Below are 21,759 nucleotides of genomic sequence, written 5' to 3'. Positions count from 1 at the left end.
TGGCATCGGGACATTAATGAGATCCTCAAGGATTTTCAAATAAAAGGTTAACATCTATTTAAAAGCCAAAGCACAACCTCAAGAGAATTCAAGTTGCACACAATCCTTTGCTCTGCTTTCACAAAAGAAATGCTGATCAACCCTCGCAAGGATTTCCCCTTTCCTCAGGATCCTCCATTGTAGGACTTCAAAAGCGCTAATCTGATCAGGGGGACAGGAGAAGTGTGCTCTTTTAAGTCAAAATCCTGCTCTGTGTTTGATCAAGGATTTGGCATGGCTGGCATCTGAAAATTAGCCACGGTATTTGGAAGGAGCAGAGGTTCTTTAAGCCCAAAGAAAAACAGCAGAGCTGGGTCGCTTTATTTCTTCAAAAGAAAAAAAGACATGTAGGCATAACTTTCCAAAAGACAAGAGGGCAAAAATAGACATTGAATCGGTTCTGCGGATGGCGCTGTACAGCTGATGAAAAAAAATGCCAGGCTCATTTGGCAGGGAGAATCCTTGCCAACATCAACACACACACACACACACACACACACACACACACTGTCACGGGCTGGCTGGACGCAGAGGAATGGTGGGAGGTACCAGCTGGGGAACCCCCAAAGGATGAAGGCTCAGAGCCCGGGGATTGGGGGTGGGGCAATGATGAGAGGACAGAGGGAGAAGAGGCAGCAGGCTGCGAAGAGGAGGTGTCGGAAGCTGAAGAGGCAACAGGGTTTAGTGAGCAGGAAGAGGCTGTGGCAGAGAGCAGTCCAGAATCAGAGGCAGAAGCGGAGGCTGGAGAGGAGGAGGGCCAAGAGGCAGAGATGAGTCAGGCTAGTGAAGAAGCTGGGGTGTCTCCTCCTCCTGTGAAGGGCAGCTCCCCTCCCCCCATGATCTCCAAGGACCAGGAAAGCCCTTGAATTGTTACAATGCACACTGCTGGCCTGGATGGAGGAAAAGAGGGATGTGAGCATGTGTAGAAGCCAGCCTTCTGTATAAAGATAAAAGTCACCTCTGTTGCTCCACCCACTTTTGCCTCTGGCCCCACCCACCGCTGGCTCCTGGGAGGTCACCCAGAAGGAAACACTTCCCTCAGGTTAAAAAAAAGACACACACACCCCACAACTGCACTGTTGTCTCTGACTGAACAGGTTTTGCCCTTTTTCGAAACTGTACGAACCCTTACCAATTACGTGTCAATTTGGATGAGCGCCTATGCTGTGGTGCCGCTGCAGCAGCACAACCAGATGCCTTCATCTGCCCCAGTTGCAACAAAACATGTCTCTCCCGCATCAGTCTCTACAGCTACAGCAGGCATTGCAAACTTCCAACAGTTTGACTTCACCCCCCAAAGGCTCATTCCTCCGTTGCCTTCCAAGACAGACAGATGCCAACAACCTTTCTGACCAACGTCTGCTCTCTGGGTGGAGGGCGACAACTTATGAATCATAGACTCATAGAAGAGTTGGAAGAGACCACAAGGGCCATCGAGTCCAACCCCCTGCCAAGCAGGAAACACCATCAGAGCACTCCTGACATATGGTTGTCAAGCCTCTGCTTAAAGGCCTCCAAAGAAGGAGACTCCACCACACTCCTTGGCAGCAAATTCCACTGTCGAACAGCTCTTACTGTCAGGAAGTTCTTCCTAATGTTTAGGTGGAATCTTCTTTCTTGTAGTTTGGATCCATTGCTCCGTGTCCGCTTCTCTGGAGCAGCAGAAAACAACCTTTCTCCCTCCTCTATGTGACATCCTTTTATATATTTGAACATGGCTATCATATCACCCCTTAACCTCCTCTTCTCCAGGCTAAACATGCCCAGCTCTGTTAGCCGTTCCTCATAAGGCATCATTTCCAGGCCTTTGACCATTTTGGTTGCCCTCCTCTGGACACGTTCCAGTTTGTCAGTGTCCTTCTTGAACTGTGGTGCCCAGAACTGGACACAGTACTCCAGGTGAGGTCTGACCAGAGCAGAATACAGTGGCACTATTACTTCCCTTGATCTAGATGCTATACTCCTATTGATGCAGCCCAGCATTGCATTGGCTTTTTTAGCTGCCGCGTCACACTGTTGGCTCATGTCAAGTTTGTGGTCAACCAAGACTCCCAGATCCTTTTCACATGTACTGCTCTCAAGCCAGGTGTCACCCATCTTGTATTTGTGCCTCTCATTTTTTTTGCCCAAGTGCAATACTTTACTTTATGGTCTGCCTCTGAGCTCACTCCCAGGTAAACCTGTTGAAAGCATCAGGCTATAAAGCAATTTGGCATGAGTGGCTGATGTGCTGGATGTCGACTTCAACAGAACCTGAAGCAGGTTTGTGACTACCCTGCACTTAGCACACCCACATTCTGTGCCAACAAAAACTGAATTTTGCAACATGCTGGGTGGACCACGATTGGGGAATCTTTGTCAGTCTGAGGGCTGCATCTCCTCCCGGACAACCCTTCAAGGCCGGCATGCCAGCCACTGGGCAGGGCCTAAGGCAAAAGTGGGAGGAGAAATTCTGTACCATTGCGTGTTTCTACACTCACAGAGAGATTTACCTTCATCTAGACAAGCAAGTATAATGAATGAAAGGAACATTTCGTACAAAGATTTCCATAATAAAAGACAAAAGTGGAAAGGACCTAACAGAAGCAGAAGACATCAAGAAGAGGTGGCAAGAATACACAGAGGAACTATACCAGAAAGAAATGGATGTCTCGTATACCCCAGGTAGTGTGGTTGCTGACCTTGAGCCAGACATCCTGAAGAGTGAAGTCAAATGGGCCTTAGAAAGCATTGCTAATAACAAGGCCAGTGGAAGTGATGATATTCCAGCTGAACTATTTAAAATTTTAAAAGATGATGCTGTTAAGGTGCTACACTCAATATGCCAGCAAATTTGGAAAACTCAGCAGTGGCCAGAGGATTGGAGAAGGTCAGTCTACATCCCAATCCCAAAGAAGGGAAGTGCCAAAGAATGCTCCAACTACCGCACAACTGCACTCATTTCACACGCTAGAAGGTTATGCTTAAAATTCTACAAGGCAGGCTTAAGCAGTATGTGGACCGAGAACTCCCAGAAGTGCAAGCTGGATTTAGAAGAGGCAGAGGAACCAGAGACCAAATTGCAAACATGCGCTGGATTATGGAGAAAGCTAGAGAGTTCCAGAAAGACATCTACCTCTGCTTCATTGACTATGCAAAAGCCTTTGACTGTGTCGATCACAGCAAACTATGGCAAGTTCTTAAAGAAATGGGAGTGACTGATCACCTCATCTGTCTCCTGAGAAATCTCTATGTGGGACAAGAAGCTACAGTTAGAACTGGATATGGAACAACTGATTGGTTCAAAATTGGGAAAGGAGTACGGCAAGGCTGTATATTGTCCCCCTGCTTATTTAACTTATATGCAGAATTCATCATGCGAAAGGCTGGGCTGGATGAATCCCAAGCCGGAATTAAGATCGCCGGAAGAAATATCAACAACCTCAGATATGCAGTTGACACAACCTTGATGGCAGAAAGTGAGGAGGAATTAAAGAACCTTTTAATGAGGGTGAAAGAGGAGAGTGCAAAATATGGTCTGAAGCTCAACATCAAAAAAACGAAGATCATGGCCACTGGTCCCATCACCTCCTGGCAAATAGAAGGGGAAGAAATGGAGGCAGTGAGAGATTTTACTTTCTTGGGCTCCATGATCACTGCAGATGGTGACAGCAGTCACAAAATTAAAAGACGCCTGCTCCTTGGGAGAAAGGTGATGGCAAACCTAGACAGCATCTTAAAAAGCAGAGACATCCCCTTGCCAACAAAGGTCCGTATAGTTAAAGGTCCGTATAGTTAAAGACTAAACAACAACAGACAAGCAAGTGGCATTATCAGAGCTCATGGGCACATTCCAGGCAAGCAAAAACATCACTCATAGGTGGCGTGCAGCAGAGCCCGTGGGAGGTGTTGCCAGGGAAGAGGTAGTGTGCCTAGGGAGAGTCGTGAGGATCACTAGAGAGAATTAGAGGGCCACATCTGGACCCGAGGGCTGAGGTTCTTCATTCCTGGTAAAGACTGTCAACACTAATACAGTGGTACCTCGGGTTAAGTACTTAATTCGTTCCGGAGGTCCGTACTTAACCTGAAACTGTTCTTAACCAGAAGCCCCACTTTAGCTAATGGGGCCTCCCGCTGCTGCCGCACCGCCACTGCACGATTTCTGTTCTCACCCTGAAGCAAAGTTCTTAACCCAAGGTACTATTTCTGGGTTAGCGGAGTCTGTAAGCTGAAGCGTATGTAACCTGAAGCGTCTGTAACCCGAGGTACCACTGTATATATCATATCAGCCTCCTTAAAAGTTTCGCCTGTTACAAAGGAGGAAGCCAGTAAATCTGGACCTTCTTCTGACTGCGGCCTATCTCCTTTCCGCAGCCTGTCTGGAGTGCTCAACAACAGGTCGACTGTTCTCCGTTTATACTGTACAGATTTGGTGGCTAATTTGAGCACGGCCCTTTTTTTCTATGTAAGGCAGGCATGAATCACAGCCACAAACTGTCACCTCTGTTCACTAAATGCATTAAGGTGTTAACATAGGTGTTAAGAAGCTGTAGGGCTCCCCTGCCCCCTGGCATCATAGCACAGTGTGTTCCACCAGCTGAAACATTTCCAAAGAAAAATAGGGACTAGTGATGATCCGATGATTGTTTCTGTACCAGAAGAAGAGGGACTCCTGTTTGGAAGGCTGCGTAACCAGCCATTCTGCACATCACAGGAAAAGAAACAGCTAAGGAGTAAACAAATCCTACACAAATCTGGATGATCAGATGGCGCCTGGTGCCAAATGTATTGCTCTGCTTTCCTTTGGACCACATCAGCAAGGCCAAGAGTGGGGCGGGTCTTGTCGTCTGGGCAACCCAGGACCTCTATACACACTGCCCAGGCTTGCATCCAGGGGAGGTTATTTTGATCTGCTTGTTATTGTTGTTGTTTAGTCATTTAGTCGTGTCCGACTCTTCGTGACCCCATGGACCAGAGCACGCCAGGCACTCCTGTCTTCCACTGCCTCCCGCAGTTTGGTCAAACTCATGCTGGTAGCTTCGAGAACACTGTCCAACCATCTCGTCCTCTGTCGTCCCCTTCTCCTTGTGCCCTCAATCTTTCCCAATATCAGGGTCTTTTCCAGGGAGTCTTCTCTTCTCATGAGGTGGCCAAAGTATTGGAGCTTCAGCTTCAGGATCTGTCCTTCCAGTGAGCGCTTAAGAATGGAGAGGTTTGATCTTCTTGCAGTCCATGGGACTCTCAAGAGTCTCCTCCAGCACCATAATTCAAAAGCATCAATTCTTCAGCAATCAGCCTTCTTTATGGTCCAGCTCTCACTTCCATACATCACTACTGGGGAAAGTGATTTGACTTCATCCCCAGACATGCACTCCATAGTGTCTAGAGATAGACCAATGCCAACAACAAAGTAGTAGATGGAGTGTGTGAAATGCCAATTTCATTGTGCCTTTCTGTTCCAATGTGTGCATTTTTATCAGGGCTGGGCAACCCATGGACCTCCTGATGTTGCTGAACTACAATTTCCCACATCCCTGACCATTGCACATGCTGGCTGGGGCAGATAGGACTGGGAGTCTAATGATCTCTGGAAGTCCACAGATTCCTCACCCCGATTTAAACAGATGTGCACAAGGAACATGATGTGTTCACCATCACTGGGGAATTTTTTATTATTATTATTATTATTATTATTATTATTATTATTATTATTTATACTCCGTGCATGTGGCTGGGTTTCCCCAGCCACTCTGGACGGCTTCCAACAGAATATTAAAATACAATAACCTATTAAACATTAAAAGCTTCCCTAAACAGGGCTGCCTTCAGATGTCTTCTAAAAGTCTGGTAGTTGTTGTTCTATTTGACATCTGGTGGGAGGGTGTTCCACAGGGCGGGTGCCACTACCGAGAAGGCCCTGAATCTTAAATAAACACCTCTAACATAGCATATGAGACTTTGAGAAAGCTGGAATACAGAAAACTGCCCTGTGGTAGCATGTCAAATTATTTTTCCATCTAGCCTGTGTGGTCTCCTCTGGCAGCAGCACTCTATGGTCTTAGGTAGAGGTTTCCCATATCCTCTGATATCTTTGGGGTGGGGGAAAGCAGCGATACCAGAGATTGTATCAAACAACCTTCTGCATGTAAGCTACATGCTCTGCTATTGAACTATGATTCCTTTAGAACAGAGGTGCCAAGTTCCACCCAACACTGGGGGGCGGCTCATCATGTGTGTGTGACATCACATGTGCATCACACACGTGTGACATCACGCACATTGGGAGAAGGCCGCAAGGCGCAAGGCCTGGCAGGGCCCTCCGGCAGCCTGGCCCAGTTCCACAAGATTGGGGGTTGGGGCTCAGGCATGTCCCTACATACTTCAGGGGGACTGAGGTGTCCTCACCCCAAAGGGTTGGTGCCTATGTTTTAGAACATGGGTTCCCAAATTGTGCTCCATGAGCTAAGCACAATAACAAAATAACACATATCTCCTTTCATGTCTTCAATCATCCTTACAAAATAAAACAAAAAATACGTTGCAAATTCTTTAAAAAGCTAGCATTTTCCACAACCAGGCTTGTGTGAAGAAGGACAAGTGTCTAAAGATTAATTTAACAATTAATTTGAATGTTGAGTTTACTTTTGATTTAATATTTGCACTCCACTTTTCCAACGGTACTTTTCCAAAGCGGTTTATACAATAATATCTGCCTCACAGAACATGACATAGATGTCCCCTTGGTACAAATTCTACATTCGGGTGCAAGAACGTTTTGTGGGGGAGGCATGAAAAACACACATAGGCTCCGGCATCGGCGATGTTCAAGGTCTTCTGGATATTTCTGCCGGTGTTCAAGTGACAGCTTCGAGCACATGATTGATTCATCTTTTGGGGAGTTTCATACGGTCGACGCTACCTTTTCAACGCTTTCGGGATCAAGCCATTTATCAAGATTATGATGGGGTGACTCATACGCTCTCCAGCTGATACACTTGCTTAATATTGATGACAAGATCTTGATACTTCCTCTCAGCCTCAGCTCCTGAATTCTGGGTTTTTATTAACCGAAGGCACAGATGCATCAATAATGGACGTGCGCTTGTTCTTCCTGACTATATCTGGACAATCACAGTCAACACATCCATCAAATGGGAAAGGTGTGACCGTATATACCTTGCAAGTGGAATGCACAAGTTCTTCGAAGGCCAGAACTTCTAATAGGGATTCTCTTGTTCTTCCCTCTTCCAGCATTATTTTGTGGGGATGTAACAAGTATTTGGTGTTTACCAGCACAGGCTACCCAATATACGGACTCTGTGATGGCCTGGTTTTATTTATTTAAGCTATTTATGAACCTCTTAATTTCTGAAGCTTCTAAGCAGTGTACACACACAAAAATTTAAACGCACACAATGGATAAGATCAATTAAAATGAATCGTAACAACAGAAAACTTCCTTAATATGCCGCCTGAAAGTTCTTTGAAAAGTTTTACATGGAGGGAGTCTGTCGAATATCAACTGGGAGCGAATTCCACAACATTGGGCTCATGATACTGAATGCAAAGCCTCTGGTGGAAACGAGCTGCGCATCTGAGCCCATAGGAAAGGAGATCTTTCCCTGAAGAAATACAGACCCTCCAAGTGTCTCTGTTTTGCAGGTACAGTCCCCGGATTTATAGAAGTCGTACGGGTTCCTGGAATGTCCCAGTTTTCTTTAGGAAGTCCCTGTTTTCATCAGAGAAATGTTGGAGGGTATGGCAATATAAGGGAACAGACAGCCCTAAGGAGATCAGGTCCTTAAGAGAGCAATGCTTGAACTGGGATTGGGCCTGGTTTAGTAAATTAGCCGACATGAGGGACACCCTGTCCTCAAATTACTTTACAATGCAGAAGAGAATAGGAGCGTAGAACATCAGTGTTTGCTCTTGGCGGGCAGTATGAAGTCTCTGATTTCACGAGGCCTAGTATACTAGAAGCCCAAACTTTTATTTCTGCATTGGCAGCAAAACAGTAACAATATTCAGTCCAACAATGCCAGCCGTAACTCTATTTAAAGACATGCTGAGTTGTGGTCAAGCGACTGTGCAGAAAGTGTTTCTTGAACTCTAGTGCTATAAACTTTAGGTTCCTGTTAGGCATTCTTCACATGCTCATAGCTGCCCAGACATCTGGGTTAGGTTTTCAAAAGCTCGTTTCTGACCACACATCTCCCTTGAATGTTCAGGTTGTCCCATAACAGAGTCTAAAAATGAGTTGACTATAGACAACTCCTTGCCATGATTATCACAGCATGCATCTCAATGACTAGGTAAAGCTGGTCATCAGTAAAGGTAAGGTAAAGGACCCCTGGACAGTTAAGTCCAGTCAAAGGCGACTATGGGGTTGCAGCGCTCATCTTGCTTTCAGGCCGGGGGAGCCAGCATTTGTCTGCAGACAGCTTTCCGGGTCATGTGGCCAGCATGACTAAATCGCTTCTGCTGCAATGGAACACCGTGACAGAAACCAGAGTGCATGGAAATGCCATTTACCTTCCCGCCGCAGTGGTACTTATTTATCTATTTGCACTGGCGTGCTTTCGAACTGCTAGGTTGGCAGGAGCTGGGACAGAGCAACGGGAGCTCACCCGGTCATAACAATTTGAACTGCCAACCTTCTGATCAGCAAGCCCAAGAGGCTCAGTGGTTTAGACCACAGCGCCACCCACATTATCAGTATGGTCTTGCCAAGCAGTGAGTAGAATCTCAATATTTCGCCTGGATTTCCAAACCAAGACAGGAAAGGGTAGTCCTCTTACCAAGTGGTTATGTGCTCAGCATGCAAAGTTACTACCACTTGGCAAACTTGCTCAGGCTCAAAATTCCTAACGTGGCAGCAGCAGCAGCAGCCTCTTTGCAACAGACCCATCCTCCATTGTGCAAGGAAGGCTGCCTGCAAGTCCCATAGGAACATCTCTTTATGGGTGCAGAGTGATAACATTGGAGCTGGCTCATTTGTGACTCAAAGGGCACCAGGAATGCATGCATGTGAATCATCATGACTCATGCCCCCAAGCTCACCACTCCCTTTCCCCCTTATGTCACACTTCATCCATGCAAGGCCCACAGTGAGATTCTGCATCCTGCCATCTTAGTGAAGAAAGCTGTTCCTGGAGCCATCAACAGATGTAAGCGGGCATCAAGTTGCCATGTTGGATAACACCCCCACCCCTTCACACCTTATGCGATTGAAATACAATAATTAAACAACGTGTGGGGGTTTTTTTCCAGTGCAGAAATTCTGCAATTCTAACCCTGCCTACTCAAAATGAAGTTCTGTTAAATTTAATGGAACTTACTCCAAGGTAAGTGTGTACAGGATTTCAGCCTTAGGAATCATTTCAGAAAGTCTACAGTGTATGCCCTCCTCCCAAAAGTATATTTTATAATAATAATAATAATAATAATAATAATAAAAAAAAAAAAATTGGCCACACTCCCTTTTACATTTCAGCCCACTTTGGTATTAAAGCCTCCAGAGGGTTGACCCTGGCTCAATAAGGCTCAAGCCCCCCAAAAGATTAGGTAAAGGTAAAGGGACCCCTGACCATTAGGTCCAGTCGTGGCCGACTCTGGGGTTGTGGCGCTCATCTCGCTTTATTGGCCGAGGGAGCCGGCGTACAGCTTCCTGGTCATGTGGCCAGCATGACTAAGCCGCTTCTGGCGAACCAGAGCAGCACACGGAAACGCCATTTACCTTCCCGCCGGAGTGGTACCTATTTATCTACTTGCACTTTGACATGCTTTCGAACTGCTAGGTTGGCAGGAGCAGCGACCGAGCAATGGGAGTTCACCCCGTTGCAGGGATTCGAACCGCCGACCTTCTGATCAGCAAGCCCTCGGCTCTGTGGTTTAATCCACAGAGCCATCACAAATTTACACTATAAATTTAATCCAGTTTCGAGTCTGTTTAACTGTCACAGCTCCTAACCAAGGGAGGGTGAGAACTGTAGCTCTCTGAGGGAGAGTAGGGATTACCACAAAAATTCCCAGAACTAACAGCCAATCACAATTTCCAGGGAATATTCAGGTCCATGGTGAAAAGCCTTGGCTTCCTTGCTTCTTTAGCAGGTGTGAATCTTACATATTAGCATCTATTTGTAAGTGTGCATTTCTTTTCTTCTTCTTTGCATACCTAACAAGTCCTCAATCAGCAGAGTACTTACCGGACCAAAAGTGTTAAGCCGTTGAACTGCAGATCGAAACATATAATTCCTGCATGGGGTGGGGGGGGGGAGAGAATGTGTTTTAAGTTCTTTTGAGAAGTCCTCAACTTCAGAAACGGTCCCCAGTCCCATTTTCCTTTTAGCTTGGAAATGTATCTGATCAAAAGTCAGTATGCAACTTAGCAGACAATATGCAAAGCTTAAAGAATGTGCAGGAAACACACCTATTTCAATTGTGTTGTTTTAATTGGACCGTGGGTTTAGGTTTTTTGCTTATTTAATTGTGCCTTTGCACCCTTCCACAAACTACAGTTCCTAGGTATTGCAGGGGTAGGGGTTGCTTTGAATGTATGGCATGTATGCAGCCTTGGTCATTTGGAGATTTTGTGTGTGTGTGTGTGTCGCAACTAACAAGCAACCAATAAATTCAAATAAAAATAATGCACTAGTGACTGATTATTTGCACAAGAACTTAAGAAGATCCTAGCAGACCAGTCCAGAGGTCAATCTAGTTCATGGGTAGGCAAACTAAGGCCCGGGGGCCGGATGCGGCCCAATCGCCTTCTCAATCCGGCCCGTGGATGGTCTGGGAATCAGCATGTTTTTACATGAGTAGAATATGTCCTTTTATTTAAAATGCATCTCTGGGTTATTTGTGGGGCCTGCCTGGTGTTTTCACATGAGTAGAATGTGTCCTTTTATTTAAAATGCATCTCTGGGTTATTTATGAGGCCTGCCTGGTGTCTTCACATGAGTAGAATTTAAAAATGCATCTCTGGGTTATTTGTGGGGCATAGGAATACATTCATCCCCCTCCAAAAAAAATATAGTCCAGCCCCTCACAAGGTCTGAGAGACAGTGGACCGGCCCCCTGCTGAAAAGGTTTGCTGACCTCTGATCTAGTTCAGCATCCTGTGGCCAATCAGATGCCCAGAAGCAGGACCCAAGCCCTCTTCCCTCCTTTGGAAGCAACTGGTCTTCAGAAGCATACAGCCCGCCCCCGCCATGCCCCATGCTCTCAGGGCAAATGGAGGTCAGCTCTCAAAGCGAGGCGCTTTCATGAAAACAAACCACCTTTTTAATTGAAGCCTGCTTATTGAAATCAGCAGGAGTCTATCTGAGTGGGTGGCACGAATCGCCCTTTGTCCTCAGCCATGGGATTTGCCGCCGCTTGGAAATGAGGCAGAATGAAGGCTTTAAAATAAAGCAGGCAAAAATAATCTGTACAGGGTGGGGCAGGAGCGGGAGAAAGAAACGAGATTAGCAAAGACTGTACTCACTTGGTTGGAAAAGTGGGCACAGGAGGAGGGAAAAGATCATACTGCCCGGGGTCAGTGTTTATATCCTGCGGGGAATCAAGTGTACACAATATAAATGTCAGTAACCCAAGTTTTATTTTATTATATGCTATTTAAAATAGTTGTTTCCCCAATTCCTCATCACAAAGATTCAGGAGGCAGCTAACAAAATCTGACAGGGTAAAGCTTTCTCTACGGATTATAAAATAGTAGCAAATAAAGTTTCAGCAGCTCACAAGTCAACGTTCAAATTATAACTTTATCGTTGTTCTGAAAGCTGAGAAGAGGGTTGCCTTCAGATGATTTCTGAGAGAAGGTGCCACAATCCAGAAGGCCCTGCTTCTTCTCTCCTCGCAGAGCTTGATTATTGGGCAGGTTCATGTGGTGGGGTCATGTGTTCTGCTTGCAGGGGTGCCGACTTTCTCCCCACATGACATCACACGCACGTGTGACATCACACACAATGACGTCATGCACCCTTCTGCGCACACAAATGCTCACCCGGCGGTGGCAGGCTGCGGGGGATGGCAGCCCTCTCAATATTGAGGGAGGGGACTTAGCCCCCTACACACAAATACTGAGGGGGCGGAAACTCCTTCTGGTTGGCACCCCTGTCTGCTTGATAGGCCTTCACATAGAAGACTGTCCTCTATCAGAGAACAGTCCTCTCTTTGAGGAAGGCTTCTATCTGAAGCACTGTCCAGTCCCAGCCCAATTTACATACATACATACATACATACATACATTTTTATTTACACCCCACCCTTCCCGGTTCAGAAAACCAGGCTCAGGGTGGCTAACAACAAATTTAAAACACTTAATTGATGCAACAAATAACAGCATAAAATACAGCATAAAACATGAATAACAATAAATTCAGAATTCAAAAATCAATTTAGGGGGGAAATCCATCCAATAAACATTAGATGATCACCTGGGCTAGCTGGCTAAATTAGTCCTATTTGAGCCAGCGAGGAGGCCAGGGGAGAATTAGATGTGGGATCCCAGAGCGGGTAATCTTCATAAAAAGGGGAGGGAGAGGGAAGGAAGGGGAATAAAAGATCAGGCTAAATTGAAATTGAAAGCCAGGCGGAATAGCTCTGTTTTACAGGCCCTGCAGACGGAAGATAAATCCTGCAGGGCCCTGGTCTCATGGGACAGAGCGTTCCACCAGGTCTGAGCCATCACTGCAAAAACCCTGGCCCTGGTGGAGGATAATCTGACTTCTTTAATAATAATCTGACCTCTAAACTGTGATTATTCATGGACCTTCAGGTCCTTTGCGTGGCATACCAGGGACCAGCCTCCCCCCAAAAAAGAGCGAGAGAGCAGGGGTTATGAAGTTGTCCATCAACGGCATTCGGATAACAGACTGAGCAGGCACCCAGGGGACTTGGGCGCGGTGATGAAACGCAGTGTATTTCTATAGCAACATTATCTAAATTTGCAAAGCTAGACATTTAACCTTTAAAGCTGAGTAATAATAATACAGTGGAACCTCGGTTTCTGAACGTAATCTGTTCCGGAAGACCGTTCGACTTCCGAAATGTTTGAAAACCAATGAGCAATGGGCAGCTGGCAAAATCCATTGAGGAAAAAAGAAAAACACGCAGTGGAAACCGTTTGACTTCTGAGGTGCATTCGAAAATGGAAGCAATTACTTGCAGGTTTTTGGTGTTCAGCTTCCGAAACATTCGGCTTCCAAGACGCTCGAAAACTGAGATTCCACTATAATACAGTGGTGCCCCGCAAGACAAATGCCTCGCAAGACAGAAAACCCGCAAGACGAAAGGGTTTTCCGTCTTCAGAGGCGCTTCGCAAGACGAATTTCCCTATGGGCTTGCTTCGCAAGACGAAAATTGACGAAAAATTTTGAGGTTTTTTTCCGCTCCCAAACCCCTTTTTCTGAAGTGCTAAGCTGCTAAAAGCCTTTTAGCAGCAAAACCGCTAATCCCTTAAGCCTTTAATGGCCGTTAATAGCCCTTAAACTGTCAATAGCGCTAATAGCGCTAATCCGCTAATGGGCTTGCTTTGCAAGACGAAAAAACCGCAAGACGAAAAGACTCGCGGAACGGATTCTTTTCGTCTTGCGAGGCTGTAATAATAATAATAATAATAATAATACCCCACCCATCTGGCCGGGTTTCCCCCCTCCTTAGTTATTAAAATGATTGCCCCCCCCATATTTTTTTTAATAAATGGGCCCATTTCTTTACTTTTACCTTATCTCTATAGGAGGCAGTCGTGGGCGCCTCTCTCGAGATGCTCCTGAAGGAATATGTCGCGGGCCTTTTCTCAGCCAGCTCCACAAACGAAGGAGGGACATATTTGAAGCTGCTTGGTAGGGTCATGTCAGTCATCTGCTGGAAGATGGAGATCCTCTTCCGGCCTTCCCCTTTAAAATTGTACGTCCGCTTCACTGGGTTCAGCTGAGCATCCTCGATAAAATCCCGGACTGGGTAGCAGCCTGGTATAGGGGTGGGCTGAAGGAAAGAAACTTGAAATCTGACCCACAGCTAGCAATTAACTTGAGGATTTGGGGATTTGTCGTACTTATTTGCTCTAGGTTGTAGGTTTTATCCTCCCTTTCCTCTAAGAAGCTCAATGCAGCAGACAAGGAACAGCATTCAAGTGTACATTCCTCTCCCCCCTCCCTCTAAATGGTGTTCTTTAAAGCATATACACATACTCTCCTTGTGGTTAAATAGCAGTTTTGTTTTATTTTGTTATTAACCGTTAAAAGATGCCAGCCAAAAACCTTTAGGAGAGTTCCAGTGTTAGAGTAAACGCATTAAAACCAGTTAGCTTCTATTACAGTAATGTTTGTACACTGGTCTGCATCTTTATTTTAATAGCACACTGTCTGAACCAGGCAGGGCCAGCCTTTTTGCTGCCTGAGGTAAAAGTCAAGATGGCCTCCGCTCCTTTTCCATGTGCAGAAGCCAACTGGGATGGCAGTTGACTCTTACCACAGCACTGATGAAGGGACAGCATTTTCCACTTGTTGGCGGGGCAGAGGGAGGACGGTTAATGTAGCATACATAGCTCTTTCCTCCAACAGAGAGAAATGACCTGGGAACTGTAGTTTTGTCACGGGTGCTGGGAATTGTAGTTCTGCAAGGTGCAAACGACAGTTCCCAGGATTCTTCGGAGGAAGCAATGTGCTTTAAATGTGTGGTGAGGATGTGAGAGTGTATTGCATAAGGTGTTATTCCTCCTCCAGTTGAAATGATAAAAGGGGAAATTTCAAAAATGAGGATGAGGGAAAGTAAAATCTCTCTCTTCCTCTCTTTCGTCCCACCCTTCCTACACCTTCCACCCTGGTTGTTTTAAGGCTGGCAGGATTTAAAAAGTGGTGGTTTGCTCCATCATGGACTCCCCACCCCTCACCCTACATAAAATAAGGGCTCTGGTTGTACTTCGTAGTGTAAAAAGTTGTCTATTTGATAAAATGTATTTACTGCTTGATGGGGTTTTTTAATTAAAAAAAAGATTCGAAGCAGTTTACAAAACAAATAAATCTCATTATTGATTAAAAAACAGTCAACAAATCAAGATATTTTAAAAATAATTTAAACTCACGAAAAACTTTAAAAAAAAATTAAGATGCATGCCAACATTCTACATTTCTGAAATACTTGCCTAAACAAAAATGCTTCTTTTTTTTACAGGCGCTCAAAAGAAGGGAACCTGTCTAATATAAATAGGCAGGGAGTTCTGAAGCTTAGGTGCCACCATGCTAAAAGGTCAATTTCTCAGAAATGCAGAGCAAGTATTATGCAGCCCCGGGAAGAGTGGCAGTTCCACAGACTGAAGTGGTTGAAGGGGTAAAGAAAATGAGGTTGAAATTTGCTTCCAAAGTATACAAGATAATGATGCATCCACATGAATCAAGTCAATTCGTGCAAAATACCCCTACAGGGGTGGTTGGTGTGCTTTATATTAGCATTGTTCCCATGTGCATTATGCAAAGGATGGAGTGCCCTTTTCCACATCAGATTTCCACATCAGAAGGCTCACGGTAAATGAATATATTCCAGAATTCTGCTCCGATTAAGAACTGGGGCTTGCAATTGCTGGAAAAATGCAGAGCGCCTTCTAAAACTCTGAACAATCATCTCAGGTCATGCAGTTTCCACCTTGGTGGCACACAGCTAAGCACAATTAAATGAACATTATACATACCCTAAGAGATTCCCTCCACCATGCATCTCTTCCAAAATCAACTTCTTTATCCTTGTCTTTGTCAGCAACCTTCAAAGAAATCCAGATTTTATGTGCAACTTTTTACATTTCTCCGTTGGTCATAGATGTACGTACTGTATACATGTTGCCTACATACGAACACAGAGAAAACCCTAAATCTTCATATATGTTACAAAGCACAAAAATAAAATACATACATCCTGATCCAAGGGGTCCCAACCATGTGCATAGATAGTGCTGCTTTCCAAACAAGGACCATCAATGGAAGGGAGAGAATGCAAAGCGAGGTGTACCCAGAATTATGGCACTAGGAGAAACATGAGCAGTATGTACATGCATGTCTCTCATAGTGTGGATAAGCTGTATGGCCTGTGTGACTTTCATGGATGTGTAAAAAAGCTTTACAAAAAATTGGATACCAATACACACATTGATACAGAAGATTTTGAAGCTTAATAGTCAACTGAAGCCAGAACTCTTCCTGCTGGGACTAATGAATATAAAAACAGAAAATGATTGTGGAATATTATTTCAGCATATGAACACAGCGGCAAGATTGCCATATCCACAAAGATGGAAGGACTCACTATTATCTACTATGAAGAGTGCTTTTTTTTGGGGGGGGGGGGGGTACGCAGGGGTACGCATACCCCTAAACATTTTGTGAATCTAAATCTAAGTTTGGCCTCACTGAGGGGCAGTGTTTCAATATGAGTAGGAAAAGGAGAGTACCCCTAAACATTATTTTTTTTAGAAAAAAAGCACTGACTATGGAAGAATGGTTATTGAAATTAATGGATTTGGCTGAGATGGAGAAGTTGACGTGTTTAAGTAGAGAAAAACCATGGGTGACATTTATTAATGATTGGAAACCCCTTATGGATTTTTTTGCACAGAAAGGAAAACAAACTTGTGATATCTGGGTTTGAAGACTGAAAAAAGGTTGGTTTATGGAAAGTAGAAGAGTTGGTAACTATTCTGGAACAAGGGTGTTGCTTAAGTCTATAAAGCGAAGAATCGGAAGTATTTTCTTTTTCTTGTATTTTCTTCTTTACTTTCTCTCTTTTCGTTTTTTTGTTTAAAAATGCTTGGTATTTGAAGTTGAAGTATATTGTGTGTTGCTTTTTCTTTGTTCTTGTTTTTCTCCAAGCCTTACTAAAAAAAAATCATTTTTAAAAATAGAAGGTGCGACTTTCACATTAAGAGAAGCAAGTTCACACACCTAGGAAGGGGTGCTTAGAAGAGCTGTTAGTTCAGGTATGCATGTGAGATGCATGAAAAGAAAGTAGAGTACATGCCTTGCATGCAGAGGATCGCAGGTTAAGTTCCTGCCATAATCAGGAGCAGGAGAGTAGGAACAGGATGCTGTGAGATCTGTGAGATCTCGCCTGAAATAGATGGCCGGGCAGGTGGGGTGCTGCCACCTGAGGCAGCAGCCTCATCCTGCCCAATGGCTGTACCGGCCCTGGTTGGGGAACAGGAAGAGGATATGGCCCCAAACTTTTGTGTTGTGTGAATGTGTTCGTGAATGATTCTGATTAGTGTATTATATGTGGGGGTTTTGTAGAGGTTTTCTAGCTCTATACTGCCATTCTGTCACATGCTCATCTTGAATTTTAATGGATTTTGTGGCTTTGCACATGACTTGCTTTTGCAGTTCTTATTGATTTTGCTTACGTCCATTGTTTCAAAATATTTGCTGTCGCTTAATTATGCAATTTTAAGTGTAGGATTATAATTTCTCCTTCCTTGGAGGTATTATAGATGCTGAATAGCCATCTATCATGGATGCTTTAGTTGCGGTTCTTCCATTGCAGAACTAGATTGCAGTAACTAGATGACCCATGGGTCATACAACTCTATGATTTTATGATTATTAAAAGCCAGGCTTTGGGGGAACGACGAAGTCTCTGTGGCATAATGGGTCAGTGTGTCTGGATGTTAACTAGGTTGGTGGTTCAAGGCTGCCCAGGGGCGATTGTGGGCAGGATTGCAGAGGGCTGTACTAAACTGTCCTCAGGGTCCCTTCCAACTCTACAATTCTAAGTGCATTGTGATATTTTATTTCTGCTGCTCCAGGCTCTCTTATTTGTGGTTTGTAATTAATTTTATTATATTTGATTTTTATTCTTGGGATTATTGTATGGCACGTAGAGACCATTGAACGATGGGGTACAAATACTTCGAATAAAAGAACAAACAAATAAATCCAAAGATGAGTGTATAGGATTTACCCCAAACTGTCCGCTCACTCTACTTGGGCCCCTACTGCGAGCTAGGATTTCCATCTTCTTTTGGACATAACTGAGTACTGCTGTTGGTTTGCACCAGAGCTATAAAGGTATCTGTGACATCACAATTCAAGGGCTTTGTATTAGAGTGTTCGCACGCAAGAGGAGAAACAGGAAGAGATAAAGCCTGGAAACAGAAAGTGGCTCAAAACAGAGAACTAAGACAATATCGAAGAGAGTTAAAAAGCAGTAACAATTAGACTTTAAAGAAGAATGGGAACCTTTTACAAAGTACTTAAAGAAACAACAAAATGAACTGGACTCCTTGGCAGGTTTTGAATAAACAGTCACAAACTTTTTCTTGGTAATATTTAGATAGATGAATTAAGGTTCTTTACAATTTTATAATATGCAGAGAATAACATCTGATGAAAAACCAGAGAGAGGAGCTGAGGGACGTCTGGGGGTGGGGTAGGAGGGGGGGTTCTTTTGGGGGAGGGGAAAATGGGGGCGGATGAGGATGATGTGTTTTTGATATATTGTTATGTTGAAATTCCTAATAAAAAATATTTTAAAAAGAAAAGAAAAGCAGTAAAAATTAATTGCCATAAAAAAAATTTTTTTGGGGGGGAGAGGAATTTTTTACATATTTACATTTATTTAAGATAATTTATAGACTGTTTGATTGTAAATGGAGGGTCTAAGCAGTTTACAAAGAACAAAGCAAACATGAAAATTGTCAATAAAAGACAAAGCTAAAAACAGATTAAAGTAACAGTTAAACTAAAAACAGATTAAAACGTCTACATGCCTGAACAAAAAAACGCTTTTAGCAGCCCCCACACAGAGTGCATTACAGCAATCCAATTTTGAAGTCCCTTGTGATCCCAGCGTTTATCCTGATTTTAACCTTCTGGTGAACAGGCTGTGCAGGTTTTTGCATTGTTTGACTAAAAGCGACAGTGGCTGGACAAAAGTGATGTGTGCAAACAAGACATTTAAAAGAGCCATTTCAAAATCCAGTGCCAACTCCTATAAAAAAAACTATTGTCATTTTCAATTGTTTACTGAGTAGACCCATTGAAATCAGCAGACCTAAATTAATTTCAACAGGCCTAATCTGAGTAAAAGTAACCTGAATTAATTTCTGCATTGCAGAGGGTTGGACTAGGTGACTCTTGGGGTCCCTTCCAACTCCTGATTCTATGAATACAAGCCAATCTTCCTCCAGCAAAAAAGAAGCTGCTTATCTATATTTTGAATAAAATGATGGCAATAAAGGATAGTGTCCCAGTGAATACACCAACGTCAAGATTTGAAGGTGGAGTACCAGGCAATCAAATTAATGAGAGTGGACTTGTGTTTCTTGAACATTAAAGAATATGGCAAACTGCTTTATAAACTGAATCTGAAAAGCTTTTTGCAATATGGCATGGTAGTTTACTGTTAAAATGCAAAATAAGAATTAAAATCTAATCACTCATATCCACCAACTGCTCTGAGTGCTTCAATTAGCTCTTTGGATCCCAGACCATAGTTGAAAATTGGTTTCCCAGCCACAGCGATCAGTTCTCCTCTTGCTTTGTGTGTGCCTCTTTTTGTTTGCTTGTGGGAGTCAAGCAACATGGAAGTAGCCTTATATTGAGTAAGAACATTTGGTCCATCTAGCTAAATGTTTTCTACACTGACCAGCAGGGTTAGACAAGGGACATTCCCAAACCTTCCTGGGGAATGCTTGTAAAAAGCAGATGAGCTTAAGTGCTGCCTTTAGAATTTGGTACATTGGAAGGCTTTTGTCGTTTGCGCGCGCGCACACACACACACACACACCCTGCCAATAATCTCCCTGTGATGCAGCTGTTCTCTTCAGCATAAATGAACCGTATGAAAATTAAAGTGCATTTCCAGGGAAATCAGGGCATTTCCATCTCCAGGGGATTCCAAGGGTTTATTCTGATGATCTCTCAAAGCACAAGCAAGTACATTTCATCCTTTGAAGGGCTGCCATGCCCCATGAAAATACAACCAGATGACCAGTGCACATGCAGCATGGTTACAGGATGAATCACATGAAGTTGCCATGACTACTGCATCCTACAGGCCTACAGACCCTTGCCTGCGTTCTGAGAACATGAAAGGTTGCTACCCCAGTTCCCATCAGTTTTACCAGAACTGTGTGAAAAGATCTGAAATGTCTTTGTGTAATAGGCAGAACACACTTAAAATGGGAACTCCGGATGATCATGGCACAAAACCAACTAAGCAACAGCATGTGGGAAGAGTCTCACTTCAGGTCTTCTCAACATGCAACGGTGGGGTAATGGAATCATGTGTGACCTCTTTTACATGGAGCCAAGCACCTGAACTGGGCTTGCATGCTGTAAAAAGATCTAACAAATGCTAAGAAACTACAGACTCCCAACAGAAACTCTAGGGACCTGACAACAAATGCAAACTGAGGATTTGCCATTCTAGATTTGGCTGGATAACCTTGAAGTGTATAAGAACTGATTGATACTTCCCCACCAAGGCAAATATTAACAGTATTTTAAGGTGGGGAATCCCTGTTTGTTGCTATGACCAATATCCTTTTACCCAATCTAAGGGCTTTTATAATACAAAGATGATCCCACACATCCACTTTCCCATGGAGGCAGCGCTTGAGGTCTCTCTTCAGAATGCAGAATTCCTATTGCTGCATGGTAGGTTACAGGGGGCAAGAGAAGACATAAAAAATCTCTTAATCTCCCTCCCTCAAGCACCAAATTTCAGCTGCCAGAGAACTTTCCTAGTTATGACGCATATGACTTGAGGCCCACACTGATCAGTCACCATAGAACATTGTCAAAGGCTTAATGGAAACCAAAAGGAGTAACAAACCGTGTCTTCAGACGCTTGCCCAAAAGTATTGCGACGGCCACCAAGCATTTTGACTTTTAGGTTTTGTTATGGTTGGTAGTGAGTGGAACTTCTGTACATCATGGAAAACTGCCTTGTAAAGATGTGGCCATGCTTTGCCTCACTGACCATCCCCAGATGCTATCCCACACCTGTATCAAAACGAGAGGACTCATAATGAGTCACTACAGAGGCAAGGGCCAGACCTTTCCTATGTACCTCCTTTCAATCACTAGCAGTTATAATGAAGTGTCACTATGGACATTATGATACAATGTACAAACTCTCAATCAGGAGGGAGCTTTTGATTTTGAAACACATGCAATCTGTCCATCCAGGAATGGGGGGGAAACCCTTGTTTTTGGGCTTGTACCCATTTACTAGTGGAATGAGGAAGACTGAACTAAAAATATTTTAGATCACTTTAGCATTCAAGCTTCAAGGTAGCTTTACCAAGTTCGGACTGTAAGAATGAAAAACACACAGAAAATAAATAGTATACATAAGACACCACCAAGCATGGCAAAACAGGAACCAAAGGCTGTCAGAAACAAGGTTTTTATTTGTCTGCAGAAGTAGTAGTTCATAGCACTGGGGATGCTATAGAAAGCCATGCTTCTGATAAAGGCTAATCTGGTGTCCCTGTGATATAATTTGAAGCAGAACCTCATTGGAAGATAATAAATGCTGAGGAGGAAGGCCTCATATGAATGGAAACATTCACTGATATAGTTATACTCAAAGACATTTGTGCCAGCACTCTGAATTGAGCCCAAAAACAGACCAGCAGTCAGTGCTTATGCTTTGAGAAATGATGCAAGTATCTGTCCAAACCTCTTAGCAGGTGAGCTGCTAGGCTGAAGCTTCCAATCCATTCTTCAATCAAACATTGTGTACAATGCT

At 43.9% G+C, this 21,759-nt stretch overlaps 1 protein-coding gene across 3 annotated transcripts in view; it reads right to left on the bottom strand.

Moving 5' to 3' along the window:
* The window catches only part of STPG4 (sperm-tail PG-rich repeat containing 4), a 31,382-nt gene extending 10,298 nt beyond the window's left edge, over window positions 1-21,084 (bottom strand). Inside the window, exons 1-5 of one of the 3 annotated variants that reach the window (XM_083433175.1) lie at window positions 20,839-21,084; window positions 15,707-15,775; window positions 13,744-14,004; window positions 11,504-11,568; window positions 10,224-10,272 (exon numbers count right to left, since the gene is read on the bottom strand). In XM_083433175.1, the coding sequence (XP_083289301.1) occupies window positions 10,224-10,272; window positions 11,504-11,568; window positions 13,744-14,004; window positions 15,707-15,775; window positions 20,839-20,886 (492 nt within the window). In that variant the 5' untranslated portion in view covers window positions 20,887-21,084. Of the gene's footprint in view, window positions 1-10,223; window positions 10,273-11,503; window positions 11,569-13,743; window positions 14,005-15,706; window positions 15,776-17,961; window positions 18,081-20,838 lie in introns of those variants that run through there. The other 2 variants (XM_083433176.1, XM_083433174.1) reach the window with 2 other exon arrangements.
* Window positions 21,085-21,759: the final 675 nt, after the last annotated feature.

The sequence above is a fragment of the Podarcis tiliguerta genome (genome assembly GCF_965153285.1).
Source record: "Podarcis tiliguerta genome assembly, chromosome: 3".
Classification (NCBI taxonomy): domain Eukaryota; kingdom Metazoa; phylum Chordata; class Lepidosauria; order Squamata; family Lacertidae; genus Podarcis; species Podarcis tiliguerta.
The sequence above is the reverse complement of the archived record's forward strand: the minus strand, read 5'-3'. Positions and strand labels throughout refer to the sequence as shown.